Source organism: Etheostoma spectabile, chromosome 7 (assembly GCF_008692095.1).
Source record: "Etheostoma spectabile isolate EspeVRDwgs_2016 chromosome 7, UIUC_Espe_1.0, whole genome shotgun sequence".
Taxonomy (NCBI): Eukaryota; Metazoa; Chordata; class Actinopteri; order Perciformes; family Percidae; genus Etheostoma; species Etheostoma spectabile.
The window spans coordinates 16,111,559-16,128,243 of record NC_045739.1 but is presented as its reverse complement, the minus strand read 5'-3'; the positions used below and the strand labels follow the sequence as shown (position 1 = coordinate 16,128,243).

General features: G+C 42.6%; 3 protein-coding genes across 3 annotated transcripts in view; 2 read left to right on the top strand and 1 right to left on the bottom strand.

Moving 5' to 3' along the window:
- The window catches only part of fsbp (fibrinogen silencer binding protein), a 5,410-nt gene extending 3,131 nt beyond the window's left edge, over window positions 1-2,279 (bottom strand). Inside the window, exons 1-3 of the mRNA XM_032520977.1 lie at window positions 2,009-2,279; window positions 481-536; window positions 130-295 (exon numbers count right to left, since the gene is read on the bottom strand). Of these exons, the coding sequence (XP_032376868.1) occupies window positions 130-295; window positions 481-536; window positions 2,009-2,213 (427 nt within the window). The 5' untranslated portion in view covers window positions 2,214-2,279. The remainder of the gene's footprint in view (window positions 1-129; window positions 296-480; window positions 537-2,008) is intronic.
- Window positions 2,280-2,789: 510 nt separating this feature from the next.
- Window positions 2,790-9,917, top strand: wdr6 (WD repeat domain 6). The gene is made up of 7 exons (XM_032520958.1): window positions 2,790-2,940; window positions 3,168-3,271; window positions 3,501-3,665; window positions 4,031-6,893; window positions 7,935-8,012; window positions 8,368-8,484; window positions 8,737-9,917. Exons 2-7 carry the CDS (start codon window positions 3,202-3,204, stop codon window positions 9,743-9,745), a joined length of 4,302 nt encoding a protein of 1,433 aa, XP_032376849.1. The 5' UTR covers window positions 2,790-2,940; window positions 3,168-3,201; the 3' UTR covers window positions 9,746-9,917.
- A 1,394-nt stretch (window positions 9,918-11,311) lies between these two features.
- LOC116692574 (formin-like protein 14) lies at window positions 11,312-16,502 on the top strand. The gene is made up of 4 exons (XM_032520978.1): window positions 11,312-12,132; window positions 13,141-13,207; window positions 14,118-14,483; window positions 15,995-16,502. The coding sequence occupies exons 2-4, from the start codon at window positions 13,156-13,158 to the stop codon at window positions 16,210-16,212; spliced, it is 636 nt and encodes a 211-aa protein (XP_032376869.1). The 5' UTR covers window positions 11,312-12,132; window positions 13,141-13,155; the 3' UTR covers window positions 16,213-16,502.
- Window positions 16,503-16,685: the final 183 nt, after the last annotated feature.

Sequence of the window (16,685 nt, the reverse complement as noted above, 5' to 3'; positions counted from 1 at the left end):
GCAGCCTCATGCTGTCATTATAAGCCGCTATGAGTTAATACTGGAATAACACAAACGTTGGTTTAAAGGTCACCATAGTGTACCTAGGCAACAAATGCTGTGGCAGCTTGCCGAGCTTTCTGCGGGTACCTGGTGCTGTGAAGTAAGCAGCAAATGTCACATCCTGTAGCTCGGCATTATGGTAGGTGGAGTTTGTAGTGGGGCTCTGGTGCAGATTGGACCAGTCGCTGCCCGTTATTCTGTCCAAGGCGTCACGCTGGAGGCAGATGGCCATTTGCTCCTTGCTGTCCTCCGTCTGAAACCGAGAGAACAAAGTGGGTTTTAAGTGATTACACTGGTGAAGCATTTGTCATTTTTAGAATGAATGCTAGTAGATTTACGTATTGTAACAAACTGCACCAGGTTTATTTCCATGTTCTTTGGTTTAAATTATGCCTCTAAACTGAATTAAAATTAAGATTTTTTTCCAAATATATTTACCTGATTGACGCTGCCATTTATCTGCCCAGCGGCATTAATCAGCATTACATTGCCTGCTAATTAGAAAAATGGACAGAGAGACAGACAAAGAGGTACTTCAGGTGAATGTGGTTCAGAAAAATGCAGAGAGAGCGCCTCCCTCTGGTGAAGGCAGGTACAACATCACCTTTACTCAAAGCCTCAGACAAACACATGTATCCAAAGCACCTTTCAGCATCATGATGTGTTTGCAACCCACCCAACACCAACAAAACTGCTCAGACTGTAATTGATGAAGCATGATGGAACATGGATGAATCTATTTTGGGATGTACATTTTTACTTAATGAAGAAGTCAACAAAGTCAGCCCCAGATGTATTGTCAGTTAAGTAGCTTCAGGAAAAGATCTGTAAAAACAATTTGGAGTAGTTAGAGATCCAACACTTTGATTATTAAATCAGTTCCCAGGTTGAAGTTCTTATGAGTTTGTTTGACAAATGGATCGTGCTTTGGGGCGGCAGGATGTTAAAGTGAGAAGGTAGACAGGCTTTAAAACTGAGGATTTGTGTTCCAACCCTCAAGGCAGCGAGAATCCACCTCACTGAAGTGTCTTTGAGCAGAATTACTAAATCTAAAAAAAAAAGAAGGATGTAATAATTCAGTACTGCAGTGTTTTGGTCAAGAAAGTACACAAAGAACACCTAAACTACAGTTTTTAAAAGCTGGAAAATTCTGGACAACACCCTCAAAACCCTTTGGAACTAGAAGATAAAGGAGAGCAACAATGTTGTTAATTTAGAATAATGTCGATTTTTTTTTTTTATTTAGAAGACTGAAAAGGTGCTGGCAGACGTGAAACTAATTGATATTTTTTATTTATATTGTAATTTGGATGAATTTACCTAATACCAGAATTTGTATCTTAAAAATACCTTAATTGTTCAATAGGGTACAAATTATAGTAAATATCACACCAGATTTTGTGTTTATTGATACATTTTTTATCCCACAATTATGGGGTATAAATAGTTTTATTCAAACTAATATGAATACCTTAATTATACCACAACTACTAGTATTACTGTTACTACTACATCGTAGTAAAAACAGTTAGGCTTAGGTTTCATCACTTGCTCAAGGACACTTCAGCAGGCTGCAGATGGTAAACTACTACAGCTGCTCCTAGAAGTGTTGACTATGGTGTTTTTAAAGATCTAATAGTACAGCCTTACATTTCTGAGGAAGTTGATAAGAACCATACGGTCAGAGGGGCCGTGACTGATGACGTGGGACAGCTGTTTCAACCATAGACTGCATCTTTATATTGTATATTAACATAGAGTCTGTGGTTTCAACACTGCACACGTCTAGACTGTTGTTGCCAATACGCCCACCAATAACAACAAAACTGCAACCCCACCGCCAGCAATTAAACCAGCTGAGCAGACAGTGACGGTTAGTATCACACAAATTCATAAGACTTGTCTGACGTGTCTCTTTGCACGCTTTCTTAACATTATTCCCGTTTTATAATTGAAGCTAATCTACCTTCCATTAGCTTGCGTACGGCTGCTTTGTGGCCAGCTCCCCCTGCGTGGCTGGTGAGAGCAGCCTCGCCCATGGTCTGAAGTTTGATTGATTTACAACAGGCCCTGCATCGGGCGAAGTGAATGTCTTGGACGTCCTTAACAAGCCAGTCCTTGTAAATTGTCTTTGAGAGCCAGGAGTCCTGGAATTTACATTTTCCGGGCATAGTTTACCGGTGAAGTTAGCTGGACCCTGGTATCTAACGGCCAGGCGGCAGGCTCAACCTTATCCCCTGCCTTCTGATGCGTTCATGTTAACTCGGAATACCTAGGGCATTCGGTGTCACTGCGCATAGTCATTTAAATCACGTATTGTTTACATAAGGATAGCCAATATCGGCAAAGCAGCATTGATACATTGAGCTACTGCATTTCCTTTTTCTATGATATTCTGAAATAACCAAACGTATTAGAAAGAAAGTGCAGAGACAGCCCAGTTGTATCTACTGGTGTAATAAAGAAAAAAATGAAGTAGCCTACGTATTTGTCCAGATAAGTGTAATGAAAAAAGTTAAAGACATTGACCAACACACTTAAAAATACATCGCCTATCAGTAAATACCATAGACCGTTAACATTAATATGTATACAGTCTATTGTAAATACCAACACACATGACTGATGCTTAAAAAAACATAGTTTACCAGAAAACACCTAAAGGCAGCAGTTGGTCACATGCGTCGCTTTCTCCAATACAAATACGGCCAACCTTTTTTTTAACCAATCAGCGTTTAGGAAGCCAGCACTGTAGCCTGATTGGTTTAAACGCTGCTCGACCGACAGAACCGGACAGAACAGCAACACATGGGTACTAAATTTTGGACCGCTGATGCAAATAAAGATATTTTAATCCAGATTTAAAACACATTTATGTTGCAATTACAGTGCTTTTTGGTAAGTAAATCATGTAGTGGTATTGGTATTGCCTTAGAAATATTACTTTCCTTAAGTCGTACAAACCAAATAACAAAGTACTCATGCTGTTAGCTTGTTTTGCTAGCTGAGGGTTCTCAACATTTTTATGTTTGAATACTAAGATGCCAGTCAACCACGCTGGCTGTTTTCCCTCTTTTCTCACTACCGTGTTTAAGAAGCGTGTGTTGTCATTTTATATTTTCCAGGCAGTCATGATAACGTGTTCTTAACTATTAAGAGATGGAGACAGCAGCCTTTGTAGCTCCAGTTACAGCTCTGGAGTTCCTTCAGGATGCATTTCTACTGACAGGTAGGGAACCGTGTTGGGTGTTAATATAGAACAGACATTTCTAGTGATGCACAAAAAGGATTTGGAAAAGAAAAACACAGATTTTCTGGACAATTCTGCATTATTATAATTATTATGCATAGATGGTCATATGTTTACGTTTTACTGTGGGGAGTGTGTAACTTCTCTTGCTTATTTTGAAAGAACACTGAACAACACATGGAGCAAAATCTTCTGTTGTCCTTTCCAGGTGAGGGTCCAGTGTTGACAGTGTACAGTCTCCAACCTCACCCTAAAGCCCGTGCCTCACTCAGCGTGCTCCAGCGTGACAGAATCCATGGGATAAGACCGAGAAGTCTGACATCTGTTCCAGCACAGAGCTCTGCTATAGGAACATATGGGAAGAAGAAAGATGGTTAGCATGAGCAGATGTTTGTTTTCACGGTTGTCTTTGTTAGTTTTATTCTGTTGCGTTCAGGGAGGTTGTTTTATTTCTTCACTACTGCTGGGATGTATAAAAACTAGCCGATTTGAGTGAAATCAGATGGACAGATAAGTCTTAGTTTTTAGTGGTGATCTGCAGGGATTTCAGCATTAATGCTGATTCTAAATAATAAAAGGATATTATTTTTGGCTGATAGTTAAAGAACTGTCCAGTCTTGGGCAAGAGTTTGCACTCTATTTTTTTAGTTTTTTTTTTAGTTTTTTTTTACAGATTTGTTTTTTATTTATTCACTCTCATAAATTTACAAAATCCCCTCTTATTCTGTCAATCCACAGAACTGAGCTCCAACTCGGAGCCTAAGTTCTATGACCTAGCTGTGTTTGGAGGCAAGGCTGTGAGGCTGGTGAGGCTCCATGTCAATCTCCAGGATGGCGAGCATCTGGACTTGGAGATTCTGGGTCCCCTAATGAAGCTACAGGACTGGGCTCTGGATGTCCGCTGGCTCTCTGGAGACAAACACTCAATGCTCTGTGTGGCTGTTGCTCACAATAGTGCTCTTCTCCTCGACCTCATTACAGGAAATACCCTGGTTCAGCGCTCCTGTCTGGAGGGGTGTCTGCTGTACTCTGCACTCCTTTTGGTACATGATTCCTGGGCAGATACCATTTTGGTAGGAGGGACTGTTTTTAACCAACTGGTTCTCTGGAAGCCTGGAGGAGAAGACAAAAGGAGCGCTTCTGAGCACAATGCTCCAGTTGAGAGACGTCTGCTGGGCCACAGCGGGGTCATTTTCAGCATCTCTTACCTTCAGGAGAGAGGATGGCTGGCTTCAGCCTCTGATGACCGCAGTGTAAGGGTTTGGGGTGTTGGTGCTTTAGGGGGCCCTGGGGGGAAATGTGGGGACCTGAACCCGGCTTGTTTAAGGGTCCTATATGGACACCAGGCTAGGGTATTCTCAGTGTGTCTCTCCCCGGGGAAAGTGTTCAGTGCTGGTGAAGACGGAGCGTGTTTAGTCTGGGACTGGGCTGGAGGTGGCAAGGTGGTTCGGACGTTAAAGGGACACCGAGCAGGGGGGGTCCGTGCACTCACAGTCAGTGAGGGAACAGGAGATGCAGAGAGATGGGTGGCTACAGGAGGGGCAGATGGAGGGGTAAGGTTATGGAGGGTGGAAGGGGGCGAGGAGGGAATGGAGGAAGCATCTACAGAGAAGCTAACTGACCTGCAATTTCTTGGTCAAGGCTTGCCTAAAGTTGTTTGCATAGCAGGGGATACAAATGCAAGTTGGAGTCAGAGTAAATTTGTAGTTTGCACTGACCAAGGAATAGTTTACCAATACAGCAATGGCCAGTGGGAGATGGTATGGCAAGGGACTCCTGTGTTTCAATCTTATTGTGTCATGGAAACAGTAAATGTCTGTGTGAAAGACTCATCAGCAAAAGTTAATTTATGTGCTGTGGGAAACCTTAGCGGGTCCATACAGGTTTTCCCCATCTCTCATCCTCAGTGTGGGATTCTTCTCACAGGAGGATCAGGGAAAATCCATACTCTTATTTGGCAAGAGGCGAAAGAAGGCTTGTATTTGCTAGCATCAGGCGCTGAAGGACTTGCCTATCGCTGGTGTCTAGAGGTAGAATTAGATGAAAACTCTGCCTTGGCTCTCAGTGTAAACCCCCTTCCTTCTTTCCTCCTTCCCTCCTGTGCCAAACGCTGGCTGACAGCTGCAGTGTGCCTCCACTCTATGCCACAGGGATTGCTGTGGGTGTGTGGGGACAGGAGAGGGTCCTTGCTTTTGTTTCAGGATGGAGGAATGCTGGAGCAGAAGATGGGAGATATAAAAAGGATGGATGAAGGTTTGCTGATAGGCAGGAAACAAACTGATAATGAAGGGGTGGAAGCTGAGGGAAATGGTAGCGGTGGAGAAAGAAAAGGCAAAATGATGGAGGAGAGGGAAAGAAAAGAACTGGGTGACCTAATGCTGCACCCACTGAGCTGCCTGTTCGGGGTGCATGGAAAACAGGGTGTAACTTCAGTGTATGAATACCAAGGACTGCTCTACAGCACTGGGAGGGATGGCTGTGTGAGGGTCTTCAGAGTGCATCAAACAGCACCAGAAAAATCTGAAGACAAGAGCAATGGAAACGGTGTGGACAACAAAGGTGGGCTTCAGCTGGAGGTTCTCAGAGTCCAGCGGGCCTGCAAGGGTATGGAGTGGCTGGAGAGGGTTTTGATTCTTGAGCCTGACATTCCTGTGGAAGAGGAGGAGGAGGAGGAGGAGGAGGATGAAGAGCTCGGAGAGGAATGTGAGAACCGCTACAAGACAAAGAAACCAAACTTGAAAGAAAAGCTGGAGGTTACAGAAGAGAGAAAAGAGGATGGGAGCTTCGGAGGAGAAGAAGAAAAGACAGAGAAAGGGAGAAGAGAAGCCAGGTTTGCCATCATTGGCTTTCATGCTGTCCACTTTGTGGTTTGGGACCCAGTGAGGCAGGAGAGGCTGTTAACGGTGCCTTGTGGTGGGGGGCATCGCTCTTGGAGTCTCTGGCCTTCCCACAAACGAATCTGGCCTGGAAATGGAGCCCTGATCTTCATCAAGCAGGGGGCTGTCCTGGCTACACAACCCCCTGGAGGGGCCCCGAGCTGGGCTGGGAAGGCTGGAAGGACTGGAGGATGGGGCCTGAGAGAGGGCGTCCATGGGAGGGGGATCGGGTGTGTATGCAGGCTGGGGATGATAAGGGGAATTGGGAATGAGATTCAAACTAACAGTACTAAACGTTTGACTGAAACTGAAAGAAGGGATACACTCAAAGATGACGAAAGGGAAGTGGAGAGAGGGGAAGAACATTGGGAGATAGTGGTGACGGGAGGAGAAGACACTAGCTTAACCGTCCTGGCAATCCGTCCCAACTCCGGGAGTATCAAAGTTCTCTCAGTTATTACTGACCACATCTCGAGCGTCCGGACAGTGACAGCAGTAACACGTCCAGAGGGAGGGAGTGAAAACCAGACGCAGTCTCTCTCTGCCTTGCTCGTGTCAGCTGGCGGGCGAGCTCAGATGCAGTGTTACCGGCTGTTAATTGGCTGGGACAGCCAGAGACTGATTCCCGCCTGCCAGGTAATCCAGGTGGCCAGTCACAGATTGGACCAACAGTGGGAGAGGAGGCGGAACAGACACAAGACGGTGAAAATGGACCCAGAAACAAGGCAAGTGGATGGTTGTTTTCTGCACACATGTAAAGGGAATTCTATCCATAAAGAGATGGACTATTTCTTTATAACTACCAAATGTATTGGTACTGCTTTTTCTCTCCTGCCTTTCTTTTTTGCCTTTATTCCCTTCTTGCTCAAGAAAAGTATACATATACAAAAAGGTTTTTGAAGTCTGCATATAAGATATTGTTACAGGAAAAATGTGCAGTACGTGAACGCGTAAAGAAATCAGCTGTGTACTATGTCAGTTCAACTTCAACTTCAACTTCAACTTTATTTATTTGTCATTTTATTGTAAGAGTGCATACAGAACGAAATTGCGTTGCATACAGCTTATAAATATTGCAAGATATTCCAGGTGCAATGGAATACATTCCGGATTATTTACAAATAGTTATACAGAAGTGCAGCAGTGATAAAGTGTTAAAACAGTGCAGGGGTGAACAGTGTGCAAATTGAAGAGTAAAAAAGAGTAAAAAGAGAGGAACTGAAATGGCTAAGTTCAGCAGCATTTAAATACCCGATGGCGTGCAATAGGTGCAGAGTTCAGTTTAGGATCAGAAGTTCAACAGTCTGATGGCAATGGGGAAAAAGCTGTTGCAGAACCTGGTGGACCTGCAGGGATGCTGCGGAACCTCTTTCAGAGGCAGCAGGGTAAACAGTCCAGGTGGGGGTGTGTGGGGTTCTTGATTATATTTCGGGCTCGGGACACACAGCGCTGTGAGAAGGTGTCCTTAATGGAGGGAAGAGGGCCCAATGATCCCTTCTGCTGTTCTCACCACCCTCCTCACGTTCTTCCAGTCAGAGGCTCTGCAGCCTCCACACCACACAGAGAGACACGCTGGTCGAATGCTCTCTTATGTGCTTCGTAGAAGGTCGTGAGGATGGGAGAGGGCAGGTGGGCTCTCCTCATCCTCCGTAGAAAGTACAAAGCTAAATCTACCCACATATACAAAGCTAAATCTACCCACATATACTTTTTCTTTTAAATTGACTATTGCTCTAGTCTTATCTGCTCTGTTTCTGTGTTTTCAGGTACATGTCTGTAGTGGCGGTGGATGAGAAGACAGACTGTGGTCTTTTGGCTCTGGCTTGTAGTGACGGAGCTCTCAGGTTGGTGTCCATCACAGCAAAATAAGTTTTTCACACATTTGAAAACCTCTTTTTCAGGAGCTGGAGAAAAAGAAAAACATTCTCATATGAGTATTTTTTATTTTCTTCAGCGAAGTGGTAGTGATAATGATTGTAACTGAAGGTCTTGTTGTTGTTGTTGTTACTTGGCAAAATATAGCTTAAGTGTGGCCAAAGATTTACTCTCCACGTGTTTCATCATGTCCTTTGAGATGCTTTTTGCTCAATCTTTAATGCTGTTGTTGTTCACCTAATTTAATTTTATAATACACCATTTGTCAATTTCTTCACGCTCTTCTTTTTGCTGTCTTCTGACCTGCTTTGCTGTCTTTTTCAGATTGTTCTCTGTCAGTGAAGTTAAGCGTCAAATTGATTTGTTGTGGGAGACGTATTACCACCAGCGCTGTGTGCTCAGTGTTGCCACTTGCAGCCTGGAGGATGGAAAAGGCAACAGGTGATCTGATGTTTCTTTGTGTTTTTTCATTTCCTAAACCTGAAGCGGGTGAATGTTGGCTATAAGTATCATCAGACCTCACCACCCATTGATTTTTATTTTAAAGCACAGAGTTTTGGAAAGAGCAGTGACTGGCAGATCAGATATAGTTAATGCAATATTACGAGCACAGCAGATTAGGTTTCAATCTGTGATGAAAATGTACATGAATGTATTAACTTCTCTTTCTCTCTTTCACTCTTTCTCTTTTAGGTATAAGCTGCTGTTCAGTGCTGCAACAGATGGCAAAATTGCAGTGTGGGATCTGACTGATGCTTCTTCCTTTTCGACCGATTCTTCAAACAGTGCTCCGACTCCACCAATCCCCTGCCTCAACATTCACGCCCACCAGAGCGGCATCAACTCATTGGCTGTTTGGGCAGAGAAATTGGGACAACAAGAGGGCGGTTGGCTGGTAACTGTTGCTAGCGGAGGAGATGATGGGCAGCTGACAGTGTCCACGATTAGGGTGCAGTACCATGAAGATGGACAGATTGGGGGCAGCAGAGGGTTTTCTCAGATTTCTGAGCCCCTGATTTCTCTACACTCCCAGTTCCAACCCCCAAACCAGCTACATCTTCATCTCCAGTCCCAGTCCCACATCCTGCTGGCTCACGCCGCCCCTCTGACTTCCCTGAAGGTCCTGAGCCCAGGCCTCTTGGTCTCCACTTCTTCAGATCAGAGGGTTTGCTTGTGGAGGGTCAGCAGTACCGGTATCAGCCACATCGGGGCACTGTGCTCCCATGTTGCAGATGCTGCAGGACTCGCAGTGTGGGAAGGGCAGATGATAGAGGAGGAGGAGGGATATAAAAAGAGGAAAACAAGGTGTGAATCTGAGCAGGAGATTACAATTTGGAGAGGGAAAGGGAGTGAGACAGGGTTAAAAGTGATGTGTAAGACAGCAGCACAGTTCAGTAAGGCAAAGGAAACAGCTAATGAAGTTGAGGATGGAGAATCTGTTGAAGCTGTGAGCAAGACGGGTGACCGCGTTTGTGACGCAGGTGATGAGAAGGGAGGTGAGGCAGCTGGGGAATGTAGAAATCCAACAGAGACAAACAGCATGGGTGAGGTGAACACTGAGAAGGGTTCCAAGGCTTCCTGTGAGAGCAAGAAAAAGAGAGAAAACACGGGATGGGTGCTGGTCTGCGGCCAGGGCTTCCAGCTACTACGGGTCAGAAATACAGAAAAGAAGATTAAAGGAGAAGGTGAATCACAGAGTTAAATGCTCTTTACAAAGTAAACACACGTGCAATCAAAAGATAGCAGTGGTCCAAATGATCACTTTCTCATTTTACACATTTTTTAAAAATGATTTATGAACTATTTGTAATTGTAGTGGACTCAGATGAAATTTACCTTGCTAATTACATTTTTAATAAAGTTTATTTATTCTCTATCTTTCTTATTATTTATGGACTATATTGCATTTATGTATGGCATTTAATGCTCATAGCAGCTCAGTATCGATTTAATAAAAAGCAAAAACAAAATAGTTTAAGCAGAAACAACAAACCTGTGTGAAGAGATTTAAAACAGTTGGTCTTGACTTTTTTTTTTTAACTAAAGCCTATCATTAATTTCTGCTAGCCTTCAAAATTGTGCATTTGAGTCTAGAATCTAGCTACATTTTTGCTAAATTCTCAAAGGCATTTGGTGCTGATCAAGGAAAATTAAAATCGTCATGCCTATTTCATGACAGCATTAAATCGTCTCTGATGTATTTGGGCCATCTGTGGCCTCCTTCAGGGAGTAGCGCAACACTGCACAAAGATGGCTGAATTCACGCAGTTAATAATACAGCATGTTATATCTCAAACAGCCAGGAAATAAAGCTGTGTACTTAAAGAGATCCTTGGGACTTAATTTTCAAAAAAAATGTCCAGAACAAATACTGCCTTTACTCATATCTTTACAATTTAAAATATGTTTTAATTTCTGAGTTTCCCTTGAGCAAAGCACTGATTGTTATAGTGAATCACACATTCCCACAAAAAACATCATCTTGGCACCATGACAGATTTAACACAGATAGATAATATGTGAGGGCAAACATAAGATAATGCAACATATACATACTATAACAATTGAGTGCAACGTCACTATCATTGCAGGGGTTGATTTGAGATTAATTATACACAGAGTGGGAAGAAGCTCTACCCTGAAGAGTCCTGTGGAGCTGTGGTGCCCAACCTGGGAGTCTTCTACTTCAATTCGTGAGGACCAATGCAAACGTTCACCTTGAAGTTTTGTCTGGTCCTTACTTCTTCAATGACTGTTTGGGAAGAACTTGGTATTGGGTACAATTACGTTTAGTTTGTTGTTTGGCTAACGGTTAGAGTAAGGAAAGAATTTTTTTCAGGATTATTGAGGATTCAATTTTAATACACAAGTAAGTCACAAATGTGAATGTGTGATTTGTTGAAGGTAAGGGTTTGTAAAAATGTGCACACTTAACGTATATGTTGTGTGTGTGTGTATGTGTCTTAAATGCTAATTTAGCAGAATGTGTTGTGATATGAAATGTTAATACTGCAAGTTGATATGGGGCTGTACACAATTATTTGTGTGTGTGTGCGTGGAGGGCAAGATGGGGTCAGATCACATGAAGGGGCCGACTGCAGGTATCCATGAATATTTTAATATTTTAGCCCTGTCAAATGGCCCATAGAGAATGCCTTTCTACAGGGCCCAGAATTGTGTGTGTGTGTGCGCGCTAGGTGGGGGGGGTCAGATCCCATGAAGGGGCCGACTACAGGTATCCATGAATATTTTAACATTTTAGCCCTGTCTCACGTTGCCTTTTGTCAAGTACCCATTTCACCACCTGCCACTCACAATGGAGAGAAAGAAAGAGGAAGAAGAAAAAGCTAATGTCACCTTGAAAATGAAGAAAATATGGTTTAAAGAGGGAATAGTGGATGCTCCCCCTTCTTCGTTGTTTCAAAGGATAAAAGGAAAAGGAGGGGGAGATAGCCAGAGCCGAAGTACCTGTGTAACCACAACTATCACTTACAAGGGAAAGAAAGGGGGAGAGAAGAGAGGAGTGAGAGTGAAAGCACCAGTGCTGACGAGGTAAGGGTGAGGGCGGCGAGTAGGGAGAAAGGGGGGGAGACATAAATACAGAAGGGAGCTGCTCCAATGAGTATCACTGCTGATGTTTGTTGGGTCACAGAAAAGAAAGTGGGAAAGGAGTGATGAGGCAGAAAAATGGAGAGAGCTGACCGATTGATAAGTGAGGGAGTGTAAGATGGAGACAGAGAGGAAGCAATCTCCAAGACAAGGATGTGTGTCAGGGATACATTTTATGTTTTAAGGGAAACATGTTTTTAAAAAGATGCTATGCTCATTAGTCATATGCAGTCTCTTTAAAAAACGTGGAGAGGCAAAGTGACTTATGGAAGCCAGCTTGAGAAATCATCAGCGTCTGTAGTGATTAAGTGCTGGAAGGAAAATTGTCCCCGTGTGTTTATGACGACCCTTGAGTGTGAGTGCGTGAGAGTGAGTGTGTGTCTGTGAGGCTTGCTTTGCTTGACCCAGGAGAGCAAGGAATAAAACAAGTGGTCTGCTGTCAAAGTACTGAAGGAGTGACAATTTCCACCTATCAAAGAGGTATGTACACACTCTCCCTCAGAGCTTTCCAACGCTTCTTCTGACAAATTGCAATTCACTGTATTTATTTGATGTCTTTTAACTTAACCCTCATTTTACACACATTAACTTGGTATCAAAAATGTCTATCTTTTCAGATATTTTTCCTTAACATTCTCAGCACGTTTGGTGCTACGACAGAGCACAGATCTTTCCTCATATCCCATTTCAAACTGTCACTCACACTCTCGGAAGAGCTAAATGTTTTCTTGACATCAAAGTGAAAAAATAGCTTTGAGCAAGATTGTACAGAGTGCATCATAAGTGTACACATGCTAAAATATTTGCTTTCTTGGTGCTTTAACCACATCACAAATTACTCACATTAAGAGCTGATTTCTCTGCCAACTGGTTTCAGTCCTATATCTTTGTTATCAGGGTATCTCTTATTAGAGTTCAACAACATTTGGTTGATGGTTAGGCCATGGGTCAAGAAACGTGATTAGGATTTATAAAAAAAAAAAACAGGATTTGTTTTAACAAAGATTGGACAATCAAGAAGTCTACAAATATGCAAGCTCTGTGAGGCTGCACTTATGTATATATATCAAAATGCTAATGTCTGCATGCTAACATCATGTTTGTGTCAATCTATCTATGTTAAATATATTTCACTGGATGAGGGAAACTTTGACCTGCAGGTGTTGCGAGAGGCAGGGGTTCACCAAAGTCTGTAGGATTTGTCCTCTGGGTACCTGGGATGCCTGTACAAAATGTCATGGCAATCCATCATATGGTAGTCCAGATATTTCCGTCTGGAGCAAAGTGGTGGGCTGACCAACCGGCCTACATTACCATCCGTTGATCCATGCTGACGTCGTCATCCAAAATGAACGCCTGTTTGTATTGCAGTGTGTATGAACTGTGCCTGCTCTTTACTGGGTGGAAGATGGAAGAGCCACACTGTAAACTGTAAATATATTTTTCTTACAAGTCATTTGTGAAACAGTCATACTTATTTTTGCTCAGGCTCCCGGATTGGTTATGTCACGTGAACGGCTACCTCTCATTGGTTCATCTGGGAGTAAGACAACAGGTGATGATCCACTCATGACCCACTCACCTCTCTGCTAACAGAGGCTATGATGCTGCATGGAGTTATGACCATGCCTATTTTGAGGATTATTATTATTTTATAATGAAAATGCATTGTAATACTGATGTTTTTGTAAACATAAGTTTCATTATTTGGGTCATATTGAAAAGCATTAGGTGCAAAGGGAACTACAAATAAGGGGCTTTGACATAAATCAGATTCCCTGAACAAATGAAAATGAGGTTGGTTATGTGGTTATTATCACATTTTGGAAGAAATTAGTTTTCATGATGATATCCAGATCATTCACGTTGTTGAAATGATTATTTCTTTTTTAACAATGCCTGTGCTGCTAAAAACTTACCAGATGACTATAAACACAGTGGTCCTTAAGGCAATAATGCCAAAGGAACACCAAAACTGATGTGAATCAACATATTTCACCATAAGGGCCTTGCAAGAAAAAAACCTTAATAATTATTCAATACAGTAGTTTTTTCTTCTCTTTTGTTGTTGCTGGCTTTACATATCTAGCACCTGTCTCAGAAGGCTTATGCAGATTACCTATGCAGCTTTCTGCTTCAAAACAAATAACTTTGGTACAGATGAATTTCTTAAACATGCCAATAACTCTTCTTGTTGAAGGATCTGTTTATCTGACATAAATACATTTCATTATTTCATCATATTTTCCAAAGATGGTGCTGCTCTTTTAGTAAAATGTCACATAAACATACTGGAAACTTGCCTTATCAGCTTAAACTATGGAGTGGGTTTGCAATAGAGAAGCACATGTAATCCTCCTAGCTGCAATATTGGTCCAACACATGTTTTATGTTTTAAGAGAGACCACTTCAGTTAACAGTTAGTCCACAAACTACACCACCTTTTACCTTTTTATTTTTTCCAGCCAAGCTGCCTTTCTCCTCCCCTGCTCTCCAGCGTCCCCATCAGGCTAATCACCGAAAACGCAGCCAGCAACAGACATCGTCATCCTCCTCCTCTCACCCTCATCCAGGGCCTTCTTCCATCCTCGTCTCAGATACAACCATGACGCCTTGGGGAGGCCTGGTTCTTTCTGAATCCTCTTTTACCTCAATCCCCCTGCCACCCCCTCCCCGGCCTCCTCCCCTTCCACCTCCACCTCCTCCTGCTCCTCAGCCCACGCCATCCAGTCCTTATCGTGGGAGACAGAACAAAGACGAGGACGTTTCAAGTTCAAGTTTTAACTCTGAGGCTCCATCTCCACCTGGTGCAGTCCCGCAGGACAGAGTGGGTATGTCTGGAACATGCTGGCTCATTACCACACTGTCATGACTTACTGGGACACTTTAATAGAACAGAGACATTGCTAATGTTATAGTAACAACTATGCTTTTCCTACTATGACATGACAAAATGTATTCTAAACCCAATTTATGCTTGGCTGTAATCTGACAAACAACATACCATTAATGCAAGTTAAGGCCCCTATTTATCCACACAGGTGTTTTCAGTCCGATTGATAAGGCTTTTGCCCAGATTGAAGTTGAGTGGAGCTATATGCTGGCAATACACCTTCTGAATAATTGTGTCATAGCATGAAAAGCACAGGTGTAACAAAAAACATTAACGGTGGGTTAATTTAATTTGGTGTCCCAATAAGTCATTCCACTGATCCTGTATCTATAGCTAATAACTCCTTAAGATTATTATTTACTCCTGTGCTTTTCCTGCTATGACAAAACAAAATGTCTGCTGTGAAAGGGGTCTATCTAACCAAAGGAGTCAGTGTCTGTCTGTCCAACTAGCGGGTGTTTTGCAGAGCACCCAAGGGAAGGCAGTGTCAAGTGCGATTTCTTGAGATGTATGGGAGATACATCAGTGGTGCGTTAATGTTGTCTGGTTCAACAGAAGTACATTTCAGGATAAAAGCCTGACAAGTGTTGCCGTTGTTAAAATCTTTTTTGTTATGGGAAACAACAACAAACAACAAACTAGTTACTTAATGAAAAAGTTTACTTAATGAAAAAGTTTTGAAAAAAATTTGGATCGTTTTTTTTTTTGTATAATATTTACAAAGAATATGTTTACGGGAATTACTATCTAACTGGGAACGTTTTGGGACCGATTGGTGGGGATTGCTGTGGACAAAGTACACATGGCAATGAGCTAATAACAGCAAATTACATTTAACCATATATCCAGCTCACGTGACTGTATTGTGTGAACAGTTAACGTCCATTTAATAATGTATGTGGCATTTATTTTTGTGGGGCGTTCTTTTGAAGACTATTTTGCAGGGCCACCGTCGCTGCGTCTAGAGCTTAGCGCCACCCGAGACGATTGTGATTGGTTTGAAGAAATGCAAACAACCCAGAGCGTTTTTTGCTCCTGTCCCAGAATGCATCTGTGGTGTACCCAGACCTTGCTCTACAGCGCTGTGGAGATGGGTCTGGCAATGAGAGACTATGCGTTAAAACACTATGTAACTTTTCCCTCTTTGGTCCCCCTACAGGGTGGAAGCCGAATTGTCCTATTATGTCTCATTCAAACTACAGATCCGTTACCCGAGCTAGCAAACTTACACAGTGCGGTTTTAGCCGGTAGAGGGCCGCAAACCAAATGCACAAGTGCCATTCACCTTGTAAGCCTCAGTTGATGAACAACTGAAACGATTTTGGAAAAATAGTTAAAAAAATTCCCTAGTGTTGCTTTAATGTACACACAGTGTATGCCCTGTCCTTTTTTGGTAGTTTTGTGAACAATTTATTCTCACTTCGTCCATGTCCCTCTCTGTCTCTGCAGGTGGAGGGGGTAGAGGATTACGGGCGAGGCGGAGGTTGTTGCCCCAGCGTCGGGTGCCACATCCTCTCCGTCTCCCACCACTGCGTCCCGTCACCAACCTCAGTTTCTCTCGAAGCTTCACCTTCTCTTTCTTCGAGCTGCCGCTGCACCAGTCGCCTCGCTGCCGGGCTGAACGCATCAGAAACCTCACGCTGCTTTTGAAACAGATTCACTACTGAAGAATCAGTGTTGCATGGACAGTTGTATTTTTTAATCATTTAAATGTACTTTTCTTGAATACAATATTTTGTTTTATTAGTACTAAATTTTAGATAGATAGATAGATCTATCTTGAATAGATCTTTCTTAAATGTTCTGTTCATAAAGTTTCTGTTATTCTTTCTGGGTATTCTTTTATTTTTAATGAAGGGAGGAAATGCAGCCAAGGCTTTTCCTTTTGTATAATCCTGGAGTTTTCCTCAATTTTCTTTTGGCTTCTTTCTTTCTACATGTGCCTCTCAGTCTTCATTTCCCCCACCTCAGTCTTTTAATTAATTTCACATTGTCTCAGCGGGAGAGCCTGGCTTTGCAAAATTGCCCATTGTGCAAATTGGAATACATTAAAGTAGATTAAAACAGAAAATATTTATCTTTCTTATTCTCACTCTCGCTTGCTCTTTTGCATACACACACACACACACACACACACACA